Source organism: Lepidochelys kempii, chromosome 1 (assembly GCF_965140285.1).
Source record: "Lepidochelys kempii isolate rLepKem1 chromosome 1, rLepKem1.hap1, whole genome shotgun sequence".
Taxonomy (NCBI): Eukaryota; Metazoa; Chordata; order Testudines; family Cheloniidae; genus Lepidochelys; species Lepidochelys kempii.
The window spans coordinates 109,257,817-109,275,950 of NC_136380.1; the positions used below are offsets into that span (position 1 = coordinate 109,257,817).

At 44.6% G+C, this 18,134-nt stretch overlaps 1 protein-coding gene across 1 annotated transcript in view; it reads right to left on the bottom strand.

The window, feature by feature from the left end:
• RAB20 (RAB20, member RAS oncogene family) overlaps positions 1 to 13,364 on the bottom strand; it is a 50,294-nt gene extending 36,930 nt beyond the window's left edge. Inside the window, exon 1 of the mRNA XM_073349722.2 lies at positions 12,896 to 13,364. Within this exon, the coding sequence (XP_073205823.1) occupies positions 12,896 to 13,064 (169 nt within the window). The 5' untranslated portion in view covers positions 13,065 to 13,364. The remainder of the gene's footprint in view (positions 1 to 12,895) is intronic.
• Between the last annotated feature and the right edge of the window lie 4,770 nt (positions 13,365 to 18,134).

Sequence of the window (18,134 nt, forward strand, 5' to 3'; positions counted from 1 at the left end):
AGAGTACTTGTTCTTCCTGAGCACTCAAAGACACTACTGCTGGAAAATACCACGTCCTTTGAACATAAAAATGAATGCACTGCACTTTGCTTTTAGTTCAATGGGAATATCACATAGGATAGCCAAGTCATTTAAGTAAATATCTGGCATCCATTCTCAAATTGGTATCCAATTAGCATAAAACTTAGACAATTAGAATTACTATTGGGCACATAAAATGTGAAGTCAGGTTTACATACTCTTCTTTATGCTGCAGTTAATTAAGCTAAATTCACTGTTCTCCACAAGGTTTTCAACACAGAAGAATGGAGAGAATATTCAAGTAGAGAAAGTATTGTTCGCACAGGAACAAAAGAAAAATATCGCTCAGACAGTAATGTCTTACAAAGCTGCAATAGACATTTTAACTTTGAGTTTTATGTTTGTGAAAGGCGGTCCAGGAGGCTGACGTTTTGCATTCCTGAACAGAACAAGTACAGTACAGGCAACAGCTGTGTAAGCTTCCCCACACTGCCCAGTTAATACATCCTCAACCTTGCCAAGGAGGGTAAATCAGTCTTTGGCCCATTTCCTGAGAATGCCAACAAGGGTGACAATTTTTTATACGGCAATTGGACAACTAGTGAAACAATCAGCTTCTGCTTGTGATGAAACTGAGCCAAATTATAAATCAGTGACTTTGAAATGAAAGACTCCATACCTCATTGCGTATCCCACAGTCCATCAGTTTCTCTCCCGCAAGTCCTGTCCCCACCAAAAAGTTTTCACTGTAGTTAAAAACAAAAAACACCACACCAAACAAACCCACAATACACACACACAGTCCCTTGATATTTCACCACTAGCTATAGAAAGCTTACAAGGTTATTAGACACTGAATTGAAATTTTATTGACCATTTGTAAATTGTTAAATTAGTCAAGTTCTTTAAATACTTTATTCATTCTTGAGGAAGGGCGGAAGGGTACACTGCAGACATAGCGTAGGGAAGAGTGTGCTATTTTTTCCAGACCTTCCTCAACCTCAGTTTGGTACTCAACCAGAAAAAGAATAAGTCTTAAACTATACATCTTCACTCAATCCAAGGTTAATCTCAGACTTTTTCAAACTCCTCTATACTAAATAGCAGGTTTCCAAATTAAAACATTGTTCTCCAAAGACTGAACAGGTGTATTTTCCCCCTCTCTCAAGGACATCTCAATCAAAATTAACCCCTATAATCGTCTGAGTATGACAGAGTATCTTCACAAATCTCCTCCTGCCTCCTCTCAAAATTAGAAACTCAAAAAGGAAGGTGTCTTCAATTACTGAAATTGAACTGTGTGTGGACCCTAAGCGGTTTCCCTTGGTTATGACTTTTGTGAAATATTGACTTACTGGTTCTGGAAAGTTTCAGTCACGAACAAGTCGAGAGAGACATGAGAAATAACATGATAGTTCAGTGAGTGTATGCTAGAACAGTGCTGGGTTTTCTTTTTTTTTTTTTTTTACACTGTATTCTTAAATACCTCAAACCAAGTATGGATTTAAACTCAGAGTTGGGAAAACAGGAATTGCCATGCTGGATCCAACAAGACCTATCTAAAGCAGTCTCCTGTCTCTCACAGTGATCAGTTCCAGATACTTCACAGGAAAGTGTAAGAACCACAAAGTAGGCAGATGTGGGGTAACATGGCCCCCACATCAGCGCTCGTCCTGATCTCTAGTAAATGTTGGCTTAATCCCTTAAACATGAGTTTTAGCATCTCTTCCAAAATTTGTTACCATTAATTGGATGTTCTCATTATCCATGTAAGCATCCAATCCCTTTTGGATCTTTCTAAATTCCTGGCCCCGACAACTTACTGTTGTAATTAGTTTCTACATTCTAATTACACACAGTGTACAAAAGTATTTCCTTTTATCAGTTCTGAATTTGCAAGCTTTTAATTTAACTGAATGTCCTCAAGTTACGGGACAGGGAAAGCAAAAGTTTCCTATCTATAGAAGGCAACTTCCATTTCCCTAATCATTTTTGGATATTCTTCTGTGAACTGCCTTTAATTCTGCAATATCTCTTCTGAGATATGGTGACCAGTAGGGCACACAGTATTTTCCATCCCATTCCTTAAGCGTTTCCCACAGACATAGCGCCATTGTGGACAGCGCTTAAGTCAATATAACTTGCTTTGCTCAGGGGGATGTCTTTTTCACACCCCGAGTGATTTAAGTTACACCAAATTAAGCTGTAGTTTAGACCAGCCCACTGTCTGTACTGTGCCCAGGCAGACAAATCTCGGAGATGAAAAGATTTATAATCATAGAAAAACCATGTTTCCATGGTTTTTTTTTTTAAAGCAAACTTTCTGTTCTTGCCTCCATTTCCCACCCCCATGATCATCATGAGAGAGAGAGCGCTCAGATGCAGTGAGGTCATTCTTCAGAGAAAAGTCAGCTTTGTTGTCAAAATAAAGAGGATACATTGCAATTCAGGGCATGTTTATGATTCCCCCTCCCCATCATGGAAGAAATCTGCAGATGCTGAAGGAAAGCATTACAACTGGTTCATAGCTAATTATTTTTTGCTGTGGGGGAGTCTGTTCTCATATGCACACAGCTAAACCAAACGGGGGTGGGAGGGCGGCAGTTCTAACCATCACGCCTTGTCATTCCTATGCAAACACATGACTGTCTGGTGGTAAATTCATTAGCCAGCCCCTTTTGTAAAATACTATTATTGCCTCAGCAAATACAGTTTGTGAAATACTTTCCATTAACTTGCAAGTCTGTTACTTTGACAATGAGCCAGCATTAGACAAAACGTCTAGAAGAGACAGCTAGTAATTGAGAAGTTTTGTTGTTGCTGAACATTCCTTTTAATCTGCCAACGGTACAAATGCAAGTCATTTAAATTTACCATAGAGACAAAATTCCGCAAAGAAATTAGCAGCTGCTAAAACACTAATTCACAAACCAGATGGTAATTTTCCATTTAAACAAGCCGGGCTCCTGTAAGGCCACCAGAATTTCAATCTGCATTTGAACTCCAGCCTGGAGAAGACGAAAGGCTATGGGCTCTAACTCAAAGCAGCTCACGGCCTACTCACAACAGGAAGAACTTGTTATATTCCATGACTGCTGTCAGCTGCCAGAAAAAAAAATTATATTTTAATATATATTAACATCCTTCATTCTCCAGCCTTTGATTCTACAGCCATTTTGACAGAGAAAGATCCTTTTGCTGAGGATCTCACTTCTGTTGCTTGGTTTTTTTTGTTGTTTTTTTTTGCACAAACTACCAAGGAGGTCTCAATACAGCACATGCTTAAAGTCCAGATTTTTAAAGGTATTTAGGCATTGCAGCACTCAGCATTCCAATGCCTACCTAGTTTAGCAGCCTAAATCTCATTCTAAAGGAGGTCTTAGGCTCCTAAATCAGTTCTCAAACTGGGGGTTGGGACCCCTCAGAAAGTCATGAGGTTATTACATGGGAGGGGTCGCGACCTGTCAACCTCCACCCCAAACCCCGCTTTGCCTCCAGCATTTATAATGGTGTTAAATATATAAAAACGTATTTTTTATTTATAAGGGGAGGGCACACTCAGGGGCTTGCTATGTGAAAGGGGTCACCAGTAAAAAAAAAGTTTGAGAACCACTGAGTTAGGTGTTACTGAGCGCTGCAAAGCCTAAATACTTTTAAAAATCTGGGCCTGTGTGTTTTGAAAATAAAATTCCAATCCAGCAATGTATTACCTTTTAAATAGTGTAATACTTTGTAGACATACAGTTCACAGTTTAGTTACTAGCTTCAGGAAGAAAATTCTCATGAGTTAAAGAGTCTCTTTAAAAATTAATGCATGGAGTTAGGTTTTAATAGTAAAGTAATTCTGTTTTTTGATATTTTAATATTGTTAAAACACAAATATTCAATTACCTATATAGAGCAAAGCCTAATTATTTTAGCAGCCATATGAGTTCAACAGTAAAAGGTTATTTACTGTGAAAAATCCTATATGAAAAAAAAAATTTTCCCCAGCTTTCTTCCAGTTTCTATTCTCCCATCTTAAAGTGCATGTACAAAGAAAAACATAAGAGATGTGGACTTAACTTAGCAATTGATCTTTCTGAGGTAAGAATGAGAGTGCAAAGGACTGGAGAGGAGCAGAGCCTCACCCAGAATGACCTGGCCTGCTCTTAGGCCCCAGTCTAGTACAGCATTTATGCATGTACTTTAGTTTATCATGATTCAGCACAACACTTAAGTGTAAGCATAGGGACTGACTGATTGATTGGCACATTGCACCAACCAGACCAACCTGATCTCCCCCTTGAGAAGATAACTGATTTATTTAGACAAACCCACCTGGATTTCAGTAAGGCACTTGATACAGTTCCACATGGGAAAATACTAGTTAAATTGGAGAAGATGGGGATTAATATGAGAATTAAAAGGTGGATAAGGAACTGGTTAAAGAGGAGACTACACCAGGTCATACTGAAAGATGAACCATCAGGCTGGAGGAAGGTTACTAGTGCAGTTCCTCAGGGATCAGCCTTAGGACCAATCATTTGTATTACTGACCTTGGCATAAAGCGGGAGACTGTGCTAATAAAATTTGCAGGTGACAAAGTTGGGAGGTATTACCAATATGGAGGAGGACCAGAATATCATACAAGAAGATCTGGAGGATCTTGAAAACTGCAGTAATAGAAATAGATGAAATTTAATAGTGCAAAATCATGCATTTAGGGACTAATAACAAGAGTTTTTGCTATAAACTGGAGACTTATCAGTTGGAAGAGACAGAGGAGAAAGACCTGGGTGTATTGGTTGATCACAGGATAACTACAAGCCACCAATGTGATGCGGCCGTGAAAAAGGCTAATGCAGTACTAGGATGCATCAGGCAGGCGAAGTATTTCCAATAGAGACAGGGAAGCGTTAGTACCATTATACAAGGCATTGGTGAGACCTCACCTGGAATACTGTGTGCAATTCTGGTCTCCCATGTTTAAAAAAGATTAATTCAAACTACAACAGGTGCAGAGAATGGCTACTAGGACGATTCAAGAAATGGAAAAGTTACCTTATGAGAGGAGAGTCAAAGAGCTTGGCTTGGTTAGCCTAACCAAAAGAAAGCTGAGGGGAGATATGATTGCTCTCTCGAAATACATCAGAGGGATAAATACCAGGGAGAGAGAGGAATTACTTAAGTTAAGCACCGATGTAGACAGAAAAACAAATGGATATAAACTGGCCATCAACAAGTTTTAGGCTTGAAATTAGATGAAGATTTCATTCTCTGATGGTTAGAAGTTCTGGAACAGCCTTCCAAGGAGAGCAGTGGGGGCAAAAAACCTAACAGGCTTCAAGACTCAGCTTGAAAAGGTTATGGAAGGGATGGTATGATGGGACTGGATACAATGGCATGTGGCCCATTAGCAACTGCCAGTAGCAAGGCTCCCCAGTGTCTGGAGACAGGGCACTAGATGGGGAGGGCTCTGAGTTACTACAGAAAATTCTTTCCCAGGTGACTAGCTGCTGGATCTTGCCCACATACTCAGGGTCTAACAGGTCACCATATTTGGAGTCGGGAAGGAATTTCCCCACTAGTCAGATTGGCAGAAACCCTGGGGGTTTTCCCCTTCCTCCACAGCATGGGACCTGGGTCACATGAAGTGTAAATTGTGGTTTCTCTGTTACGTGATGTCTTTAAGCCATGATTTGAGGACTTCAGTAACTCAGCCAGAGGTTAGGGGTCTGTTACAGGAGTGGGTGGATGAGGTTCTGTGGCCTGCAATGTGCAGGAGGTCAGACTAGATGATCATGATGGTCCCTTCTGACCTTAAAGTCTATGGGAGTGCTGAATTAGGTCCATGACCTCTCAGGCTGAACCTGCCAAAGAGATTAGTGAGTACAGCAAGAGAAGGTAAGAACTGGTGTATTTTTCAGTAAAACTTCCTTTGACTGCTGGAATTTTTCAAACTAGAGTTTCAGTGTTTCTAGCCAACAGCTTTTAAAGATTCCATGTAAAACAAGGTACCTGTACTCGGTAGGCTGCGATGATGCTATATACAAGACTGATAGTGTCACATTTTAGATGTTTGACTCAATGTTCTGTTATCATTAGTTGTCTGTCATGAAAATTCAACTCTTTCCTGGAAACAGATATTTTGATTAGTTCTGTGCCAAAGTATGCTTTAGTAACAATGCAGGATGTGCAGGTTTGCCTGATCAACATGAAACATATTTTAAGGGACTCAGGAGATCAGTGATAAACTTGACATGGCAGCAGTATGTACTTTTCACATCTGTGTTACTCTTGCAGTCAGAGTGATCAGTCAATTTACTTTCTCGTCCCTCTTGTTTCATAACCCAAAACTTCCTTAAGTTGGTTGTTGGGTTTTTTTTTAAAAAACTACATATTAGGATAGTCCAGCGTTTCTCACATGCGACCACAAGGGGCTCTTCTTGTGGCCACAGCACCCTGGGTGGTGATGGGGGGAAAGTGGGACAAAGCAGCCACCCCTCCCCAAAACGACCAGCAGCACAAACACTGTAGGACCAGGCAACCTTCCTGGGGGCAGTGGGGCTCAGGCTTTGGCCCTGGGTGGCAGGCTTTGGCCATGTGGCAGCAGACTCCATCCCCCAGCCGCAGGGCTCCAGGCTCACTCCCACATCGTCCCTGGTCCTCCCTGCCTCCCTCCCCACCTAGGGCTTACTCATCCCCGGCAAGCTGGGGGACAAATTAAGTCTCCTGTGAAAAGTGATATTAACAAATACACAAATATCACTTTTCACAGTAGCAGATTTACTACCTAGCACATCTAAAAAAAAAAAAACCAACCAAAAAAAGCAAAACATGCAAAGCACCTTATTTGTGTTTCTAGTCTGTTTAGGTCCAATAGTGAATAGAGACAACTGTACATTACTTTTATTATTGAGTCTGCAAAAAAAAAAAAAAACCTACATAAATAAATGACAATGATTTGGACATGGATATGTGCATATTTGTTTATTTTTCCTAAAGTTAATTAAGTATTTTAGCAAAAATTGTCAGAGTGACCACCAGAAAGAGTTGGTGGCTGCACTCTGAGGCCACCAAAAAATGTGTTTTGAGAACCCCTGGGATAGTCTACAGATTCTATAGGTACATGCAGTATATTATTTGTACTCATATATTAACATGGAGGTGTAAGTGTGAAATTCCACAGTTTTGCCATGAGCAGTGATACTGCCAAGAGGATCCCTTCACCTTTTCCCACTATTCCCTCGATTTTCTTTTTTTTCCCTGGTATTTGTTTTATCATATAGTTATTAAATTTGACTCCCATCTCAAACTCATAGACTGTAGTGATATGCAGTGTGTATATTGCTTTAAACATTAAAAATACTTGTTGTCACCACACAATACTGCTCATTTAAAAATACTATTATAAAAACAATGGCAAGATTTTATGGTGTTTGACATTTGTATGCCAGGATTTAACAAAGCTACAGAATTCAAAGTTAGCTAAAGACGATTTCAGATAAACAATTCCCATGAATTCTACTGGTCTATGAAAGGGAGCTTTTCCAGAGTCCTTCTAGCACAGGTGTGGGCAAGCTTTTTGGCCAGAGGGCCACATCAGGGTGCAAAACTGTATGGAGGGCCAGGTAGGGAAGGCTGTGCCTCCCCAAACAGCCTGGCCCTCACCCCCTAACCGCCCCCTCCCCCTGACTGCCCCCCTCAGAACCTCCGACCCATCCAACCCCCCCCCCGCTCCTTGTCCCCTGACTGCCCCCTCCTGGGACTCCCCCCCGACCCTAACCGCCCCCCTCAGACCCCACCCCGTATCCAACTCCCCCTGCTCCCTGTCCCCCCCGACCCCATCCACACCCCTGCCCCCTGACAGACCCCCCAGGACTTCCACGCCTATCCAACCTCACTCTGTTCCCCATCCCCTGACCACACCCCCCTAGAACCTCTGACCCATCCAATTCCCCCGCTCCCTGTCCCCTGACTGCCCCCCAGAACCCCCTGCCCCTTATCCAACCCCCCCACTCCCCACCCCCTTACCATACTGCTCAGAGCAGCAGGTGCTCACAGCCCTGCCAGAGCCAGCCCCGCCGCCTGGGAAGAGCAGTGGGCCAGAGCGCTGGCAGCGCAGCACGCTGAGGCTGCGGGAGAGGGGGGACAGTGGGGGAGGTGCCAGGGGCTAGACTCCCTGGCCTGGAGCTCAAGGGCCAGGGAGGTCAGTCCCGCGGGCTGGATGTGGCCAGCAGGCCATAGTTTGCTCTCCTCTGTTCTAGCACCTCAGTGCTGCTGGATACACAAATAGCTACAGCTGCTAAAAACATCAATCTGTGGCTGGCTAGTAGACCTATGCCACCCTAATGTGACTCTGTCTCGGCCACAGTGGTTCAAGTTTTTGTGACCTCTAGACAGGATTGCTGTCACTCACTATCCTTAGTGATGATAATTCCAACCTTAAAGCTTCAGTTGATCCAGGAAGCAACAGCCCATCTACTTGGCAACACTGGAAAATGTCTACACTGCACACTAAGCTGTGGGACCCGGGCCTGTGGACTTGGTGCTTCCAAGACAGTGCTTGAGCGTCCACTCTGCAATGTAAGCCTGGGTATACAACTGCTGGACCAGGGTCTCTCAGCTGTGCTAATGTATCCATACCACACCACACAGACCTTCTGCAGCTTGGCCTGCATCCACGTTGCAAAATGACAAGGCTTGGACCTGAGTCACAGTGGAACTTGGGTTCTGACCCACATCCATACTAGGGTCCTGAGGGCTTGCTGACCCAACTCAGACTGATCCAACGGTAAATGGAAGAGGGACTTGAGCTCAAAGCTGAGTCAGAGTCTGGGTTTAGTGTGCAGTGTAGACATACCCAAAGACAAGACAACCAAGCAAGTGCTCTGCTCAGTGCATGCTCCAGAAACCAGATTCCATTTAAAACAAAACAAAAAAAAAACAAAAACGTATGGCATGTCTACACTACAAACTTAAGTCGACCTATGTTAGATCGACTTCAGCCACCACAGTTATTAATGCAGTGGTTGTATGTCCATACTACGCTCCTTTTGTCAGTGGTGTGCGTCCACACAAGGAGCACTTCCACTGACTGAAGAGGGGCAGTGTAGCGGGCTGAGAGCCAGGGCTCTCAGCTTCGCACATCTCCCTGCCAGGAGAGGAGGGGCAACCGCCTGGGCTTCTCGGGGAGCCCAAGCATCAGCCCATCTGGGAGTGAAGAGCCCGGGGCAGCACGGCTCCCAGAGGTAAGCACAGGCAGCAGCCTGACTGGAATCAGAGAGCTGGGATGACAGGCACCCAAGCTCTAGCTGGAGCTAACCGCTAGCCAGAGGTTTCTTATCAATTTCACAGCTCCAGCATGGAGCTGTGAAATTGACAAGAATGACAGCCGCCAGTCGATGTAAGTAACGCAGTGTCTACACGGACACTGTGTCGCCCTAACTACACTGACATAAGCCCTACACCTCTCAAGGGGGTGGAATAGGGCACTTACATCAGTGGGAGCAAGGCTGTAGTGTGTACCCTGACATAATTAGGTCAATGTAAGCTGCTTTACGTCAATCTAGCTGGGTAGCATAGACCAAGCCTGAGTACTAATTTCTGAGGCCTTCCTAGGAATGTCATCCAACATCTATTTCTGCTTTGTCTTTTTCCAGATATGTGCATATTTGCAAATATATTTACTGCTAGTTGATTTCTGACTCCTAAAATAAGATATATGAGTTCAGCGTGCAACAAGCAACTTCTTAGATCAGGTAAGTAATGGAATAGACTGCCAAAGGAAGTTTTAAACGCATCTTCACGACACAGATTTAAAGCTCATTCAACATTCACCTGGTAGAGGTAAAATCAGTGATGCTATACAGGAAGCTAACTCACTATAAATAGGGGAGGACTTGTGGCACCTTAGAGACTAACAAATGTATTAGAGCATAAGCTTTCGTGGGCTACAGCCCACTTCATCGGATGCACAGAATGGAACATATAGATATATCTACGTTAGAGCAACTTCAGCCACCACAGTAGCCCACGAAAGCTTATGCTCAAATAAATTGGTTAGTCTCTAAGGTGCCACAAGTCCTCCTGTTCTTTTTGCGGACACAGACTAACACGGCTGCTCCTCTGAAACCTGTCACTATAAATGTGTTTCAACTTTTTCCTAGAATTGTATCAGCTGGAGACTTCAGTCCAGGGGCTTGCTTATGCAGCAACTGAGATGGAACCTACTAGTGGACTAACCCAATTCCGTTTGTAGGCCAGCAGGAATTGCAAGTGTTGCAAAGGTGAAATACAGTCCATGAGCAGAAAAAGAAGGAATTGCCTTGAGTCGCTCAAGAGTTGCCTTTCCTACTGTATACATATTTAAAAGGGTGGTATTGGGGCTTTAACCAAGCTCCCCCCAAAAAAAAGTTCTTCCCATTCCTCAATTAACAAAACTAGTGGATACAATGTGGGACTAAAACTAGGTGTGGAGATTATGTAAATCTAGAAAAGACAAGGGTGGGAGGGAGTGATAGAAGTGTAGGGCTAGATGGGATCTTCTTTATTTAAAAAAAAAATTCCTCTCAAGGACAGGGATGCAGAAGAAAACTGAGAAAAATAAGTGGAGACCGTCTTACTGAAGCTATAATATAACTAGTATTTCTTCTGTTGAAACAAATTCCATCTATCAATTACCTACATTTACATGGGTCTGTCACAGCAGAGACAATCAGCTACCCCCAACACCACATACTCCTCACTACCACATTAAGAAAAGCAGTTCAGTAACTGGCTCTTAAGTTTCATAAGGTGTTTTGGGTTTGTTTTTTGTTTTTTTTTTTGGGTGGGGGGTGGGAGAGGGAAGAAAGGAAAGGAGCGGGAGAAGAGTAAACTCCAAAAAGGAGAGATAAGGAGCTTGAAATACATGAAGCTATTGGTATGGAATCATCTTTGTTTAACTGCATTTTGCTACATAAAATTAGAAACATAAATGTAGAAAAAACAAATAAATCAGACAATGTTTGATCACTTATCCAAATAAATATTTTTCCTTAAGAAATTTCAGTAGTTTCTTCTCCACACACAGTTCAGCAAAAGCCACTTCATAGGACTTGATGAAATAATTAAGTCTGTGTCAGCTGGACAGTATATTTATTGCACTGGTATTGATGAAACATGCGGAAAGTCACTAGACTTTCCTGTTAATGCCTAAGCGTCACCAAATGGAAACTAGGGCATTACATGCTATGTAGTTCTCCATTTCTGGCAAAGTTTTGCAAGCATGAACCGTACTAGAGGTTTTCATTTTTTTTTTCTCCTTGGACACTATTCAGTTAAATATAAAACCTTGGTCTTGCTTCAGTGATGATATTGTCAGAAGTTCTTGAATCCTGCACAAGTTGTTCTAAAGAATGATTCAATATTAAACATACAAGAGTGTTCACTGAACTTGAGAGCCATTTTTCAAACCAGATCTCTCCACTACTATCCATAGGGTGCATATATCTGATCCTGGAGCATGCTACAGAACATAAAAATTTGCCCCAGCTTCTAACTAGCTAGGAGTATTTTAATGTCTTTGTAATTCCTACCGTGGATGGGTAAGTGTCTGGCACTGGCCTTATAGGAAAAGTGTTCTGACCACTACTACAGCTAGACAAAAGTGAGGAGATTCGCCACCCCCCCTAATTTTCATCTAAATTTTGTAAAGAGTGCCCCAAATATCAGTGACAAGCACCTTACAAATGCATATAAGTCCATCATAAATACATCTCATTTTAGACTTACTACTTATTTTAAGTTTTTATATGACATGAGTGTGCAAATGGGCTAGGCATCAGACATATAGGGGAAAAAACATTCCTGTTACAAAACTGGGGGGAAGCTACCCTACTGAACATGGCAACAGAATGAACACATCAGTGCCTCTCCCCACTGTCCTGCCCCCGTTTGGAGTCCTGGAACTTAGCGGAGAAGAATTAACTCAAACTCCTGTGCCGCCTGATCCTCTTCTGACAACAAAAATTACTGCATGACCGGGGTGGGGACCGAAGCCTGAGCCTGCCAGAGCCCTGCTGCCCCAGATGGGGGGAGGCGGGGCAAAGCCAAAGCCAAGCCCTGCTGCCCTGGGGGGCCTGTAACTGGAGCCCCGCTGCCCAGAGCTGAAGCCCTTGGACTTCGGCCCCAGCTGGTGGGGTTCAGGCTTAGGCCCCGCAAATCTAACACCAGCCCCGGTGACCTCATTCAAATGGGGTTGCGCCCCACCTCGGGGCCCCCACTCACACAGTTTGAGAAGCGCTGTACTAGACTATGTTACAGGCATTCCCCTCCCTTTGAAGTGTTTTTTTAAAGTTACAACAACGTAACACGTACAACAGCCACTCGTGCCACGAAGACATCGACCCCCCCCTTTTTTTTTTTAAGCCATGAGAAAGTCCCCCCATCTGAGACATGAGACTGTACATCATGTGGCGGCCGCTTGAAAACCTGGGCCCAGCTCAGCCGCGGGGGAGCAGTCGGTTAGCCGGCAAACGCCGCCCACGGGCTTTCATGCAGCTGCTCTCCCATCGCACCAAAGGGCGCTCTGCAGAAACACAACCCACCCGCACCCCATCTCCACCGCACCCCGGATTTCTGTCCCTGAACCCAGCCTCGGGAGCCGAGCCGAGCCAGCTCCGGGCTACACAGCCTCTCCAGCCGCTCGTCCATGGGGTGGCGGGGGGGGAGACACCTCACTTTTCCGGCTGGTTGACGCCCCAACACCGCAACAGCCCGGAGTGGCCAGGGTGCCGGGGCTCCAGGAATCCCCCGCGCGGCGCAGCTCGGCTCGGGACACCCCGGCAGCCTCTGCCCCAGGCGCGTGGCCCGCAGAAAGGGGGTGGGACGGGGGGAGGGGGGGGTTACCTGCAGTGTCCCAGATGGAGATGTTGTAGGGCCCCCACTGTTTGAGGTAGAAGGCCCCCCCGACCGTGCTGGTCGTGTCCTCGAAGCGCCGCTCCATGTAGCGGTGCAGCAGGGAGGTCTTGCCCACGTTCATGTCCCCCAGCAGCACCACCTTCCCGTCGGGCTTCATCCTGCGGGGAGCCTCCGCCGCAAACCCCGCTCGGAGCTCAGCGGCCTCGGCTCTGCGCCCGCATCCCGGGCCGCCCCCTGCCCCCGCTCCGAGCTACTGCGGGCAGCCAGCCGCCCGGCCCATGCCTGCCCGGCCGAGCGGAGCCGCCAGCGAGGGGGCGGGCTCGCCCACAGTGGAGAAGCTCCCGCCTGGCCCCGTCCCCCGCGGCAGGCTCCGGGCCGGACGGAAGAGGAAGCCAGGAGGAGCCGGAGCAGGGATCCAGCCCAGCCGGCCACGTGGGGCTGCCCGCAGCCCAGAGTCAGCCCCTCCTTCTGGCCGGCAGGACTAGTTCTGCTGCCGCCGAGGCCCCTCAGCTACCCCGCCACGGTGGCTGCCTCTGAGGCGGAACCTAAGCAGGGAGCACTACCCAGCGGCCATCCGCGGGGTCCCGCTCAGGCTCCAGCCCCCTGCTCTCCCCATCTCGCTCGATCTCCGTCTCTCGCTCATCACCATGGCTTGGGATGTTCCCAAGACCCACGAAGAAGCTGGCAATTCTGTGCGCAGGCCAGAGTCAGGACGATGGGCAGTAAATAAGGCCCCGTATTGAATAATGAGCATAAAAAGAAATATCGCTTAACTACTCAGTAAAAAGAAAAGGAGGACTTGTGGCACCTTAGAGACTAACCAGTTTATCTGAGCATAAGCTTTGGTGAGCTACAGCTCGCTTCATCGCTCATGAAAGCTCATGCTCAAATAAATTGGTTAGTCTCTAAGGTGCCACAAGTCCTCCTTTTGTTTTTGCGGATACAGACTAACACGGCTGTTACTCTGAAACCTAACTACTCAGTGAGCACCACTGGCTATCCTGTGTGCTGCGCTGAGGCTGGGAGTAGAAACAATAGTATGGGGGCATTTAATTAAATAAGATCTGTCCCTGAGGTTTTCAGAGGCTTTACACACATTAAGTCATTAAAGAATAAAGGCTAAAATTAGAAATGGAGGGGTGGGCGGGCTTAACCTACTTCAGAGCTTTTCTTGTGCTCACACAACTGAGGAACTTTTTCCTTTGCCACCAGACTCTAGGTAGCAAATTGGAAATCAGGCTAACACTATCCAAACTCCTCCTTCTTTTGTTCCTCTACAGTGTGGAAACTAAAGAGAAGAGAGTTAGCTTGAATTAGGAATTTCCAGGTGGAGTTGTGGGTATCAGTTTAGGAGGAGCCTTCCACCTTATTTAAGTGACAGATTTTTGTATTCCTCTTAGATGGGCCTCCAAGTAGCAAATTTTAAATTTTCAGAGCCATTTAGCCAGATCGCAGCTGGTGTAAATTGGCCTAGCACCATTTAAATTAGTGGAGTTAAATTACACTAATTTACCTGAGGCTCTGGCTCATCATCTTTGATTATCTCTCTTGCAGTCCTAAGGTTAAGCAATTTCAAAAGCACATTTCAAAAGATCATCAATATTTTCTTGAATCTTAGGGTATGTTCAGTTTTTTTTTAAATCATCGGGGGGAAAGCAACAATGTTTTTAAAAGGTAACTTGCTAGTTGCTAATTTCTTTCTCTCCCTAGCACAAGTGAAAACAGCAACCTCTTTAATAACAAGGGATCCCATGTACACAGTCACATGTTTCTTGTTGAAATTGCTAGCATTCTTCTAGCTAGAAGATTAGATTTCATGTTTACAGAAAGTTTTGATTTTTCACTTACCTTCCCTATTAAAAAGGAAAAAGTTCCATGGCTGGTGGCTTTTTTGTTTATTTGTTTGTTATCACTAACAAGGAACTTTGCTTATGCTGCCCCCAGACTCTTGGTCTTGCAAAGTTTCCCCCCAGAGATACACAATTTAACTTAGGTATTAGCTACATCCCTAATACTGAAGATCTGAAGACATTTGTCCCCGGGACATACCAATACCTAAGGAAGAGGGAAAGTGGGCTAAAGAACTTTAAAAACTTATTCAGGAGGTCCTTAATGTGGAATGTGACTCAAGGCTATGTGTGAAATATGCAGTGGATTTTTGTTTTCATTTTGATTAATATTGGGGGTTGGGCTTGCTATGAAGAAAATAACCTTCCTGACTGGTTCCCATTTCCTGCCCAGATTCTATCAGCTTGTCTTTGGAAAGGGTAATTCACTGAATCATGTGCTTTTTCCAAGCAGCATAATGTGGTTGCTTTTTGTCTGGTAGCTCCAAGGTGAAAGTGTGGGAAGAATGGAATCAGAGATTTTTTTTAAATCAACTTACAAGGAAAGTGTGCAAGGCAGCATGCTATTAACGTTGTATTAGTGATGGATTAACACAGGAATCTGCCAGCTAGTCAGAATACACAATACATAATGAGTTGTTTGGAAAGCTAGCCTGTGTTCTTCTTATATCTGAAATAATGAAATAAGCAAGGATTCACGCTGAGACAGGAACTTTTATACTGTGTTAGGATTCTATGGCTTCATTCTGCATGATCTGGATTCTTTCAGAAAGACATAGGGTCTGTCTACACAAGGAAATGACCCACAGCTGCCTGGTTGTCAGCAATAGGATTCCCCCTGAACATGGTTCAGCTGCTCGCGTGGACATGACACAACTATTTCCAGTGTTAATACACAGAATCACCAGTCAGAACTGGTGGAACATGGTCTCAACTGTGCTTTCCATAACAGTGCTCAGAATGGTTTTGTCTCGTCTCCACTAGCAGTTGAACCATTTTCAACAACCCTGGAATTGCACACTGATTTACACAGCTGAGGCCCTGCAATTCTCATGTTGCTTGCAGGAGGAGTGAACTGTTTGTGGGTCTTGTGACTTCTGGAAAATGCATTTGGATATAGAGCACCTTCCTCACAAACTTGCCCAAATATAAGGGAACAGTTGGCCCTTACTTAGTGGGGTTTTCTGGTTGGCCATTTCCCAGTAACAAAAAAAAGGGGAAGGACTGCTGAGAAATCAGGACCCTGAGACTGACAGTCCCCAGGAGCAATGGGGAGAGGCCAAAGCTCCAGGTCAGCCTGATTGATAGGGCAGGCGGCAGGGTAGATTTGATTTAAATCAAATTGATTTAAATCACTAGTCAGGAAGACTCAATTTAATCATGGGTTTCTACACAAAAGTGCATTCTTGGTGGTTGTTATAACCTTAACACATATTCTTCACAACTCAGAGATAGATGTAGGTTTCATTTTTAAGTGATTTATTTTGAAAACTTTTCAAATTAGTTTTACAGCTATATCAGAAAATGAATGATTGTTTGGTTATTTCATTTACCAAAGGTAATAGAAGCAGATATTTATGAAGTGATTGGGAGGTTAACGATCTCCAATTCAACAGATTAATTATTAATATTTGGAGGATTTTCTTGCCATGCTGTATTAGGAGGGAGAATGTCACCAGACAGACATTTAAATTGTTTTATTTAACTAAAACAACAACGTTATGTATTCTGGATTTTTTTTCTTCAACAGCAAACATAATATTTTAACAAAACAAGCATATGAATTTTTGAATTTAGTTAAACATTAAAGTTTTTAAAATCAGGTTTGTTTTTGTTAAAATTATTTTTAACTAAAATAGTTAAAAGAAATATTTAAAAAACAAAACAAAAATTAAATCGACTATGTCAGCCAGGTCAACATAAGAAACTTACAATATTGGCTTCTGCACCTAACTCAGTCATCTTCACCTTCATTTTCCTGTTTGTTCATAATCTGGAAAAGAAAAACAAGCTTTCCTGCTTTTTCAGGTCCCAAACAATTTCTCAATTTGGAATGAATTAGTCCAAAGGAAGAAACTATTCTTTCTACATCGGCAGAAGAAGCTACTGCTGTTAAAAGTGAGATTATCACTTCAACGGTCTTTGTATCCAAGTGCTTAAGTGACTTACACCAGTTCACTGGTGTGACTTTCTTTAAAACACCATCAGCTAACATATATTTCTTGAATGGTTCTTATTCCCAAAGTGGGTCTCTTTTACGGCCTGCTGCCATTATAGGTTTTCCCTTCTAGTGAAAGAATGGTATGGTAGATCTCAAATCAATGAAGGCTACACTCAGAAAGACCTCAAGACTTCTGGAATATGCTGCTCGAACAGTTTCACTTTTTCACTACGTGAGCTGGAGCTGCCAGGTCCAGAGCGCGGGCAGAGGTAAGGGGAGAGCAGGAGCCCGAGCTGAGGAGCAGAGCTGTGCTGGCCAGAGTTAGAGAGGAGCAGCCTGAGCTGAGTAGAGCCGCAGCAGCCAGAACTAGAGGGGCCAGAGGAGGTGCCCAGGGGGTTGTGCTGGAGGCAGAACAGCAGCACCAGTGCTGGAGCTGGAGCAGGCCGGAGCTCAATGTGGTGAGCAGCTAGGGAGAGCGAGGGGACCCTGGGCAGTGAGCCCAGGTCAGGGAGATGCCACCAGCCAAGAGGCCTTGCAGGCCAGACTTGGAGAGGGATTGTAACCCCATCTGACAGGGGGAAGTATCCTCCTCCCTGGAGCCTGAGGGCATATGGCCACTGCCAGAGCAAGTGTGTGACCCGCTTGTAGCCAGACAGCCAGCCCCCCCCCCCCCCCAGACCAGCATTGCTGGAAACACAGGAGGAAGCAGGAACAGGGCACTTAACATATATTCCAGCACAGCCTTTGAAGCTGTGAAAGCACAGGTGTGCTGCTACAATGTGCCTCTGGGAACAGATACGACGATTAAGCTCACAGCAGGCAGAGGCCCTGTGACAGACATGGCTCTTAGCCCCAACTAAATAGTGTGATGCACACACACCAACATCCTAGGTGGGAAAATATTTACCCTGATAAAAGAAATGTCCAGTAGTCGACACTTATTGTTTCTCTCCTTTGCAAGTGTAAACTACTCTTGCGAAAGCTGGCGTCACCCCGACAGACCAGCCTCAATTTGGCATAAGAAAGGAGAAAGAGAATAAAGGAGTACAGAGGTATAAGTAGGGGACCTACAGCACCATGATTTTTGAGTGCTTTTCACTATCTATCTGCTGGTCAGATAAGTGACAGCCTCCCAAGGCTTCTGCAGCTAAGAGGGTCCCTACGCCTTGTCCCTTATTCGTCTTTCCGCGGAATTGAGTGACCGATCCTGGCTTGGCAC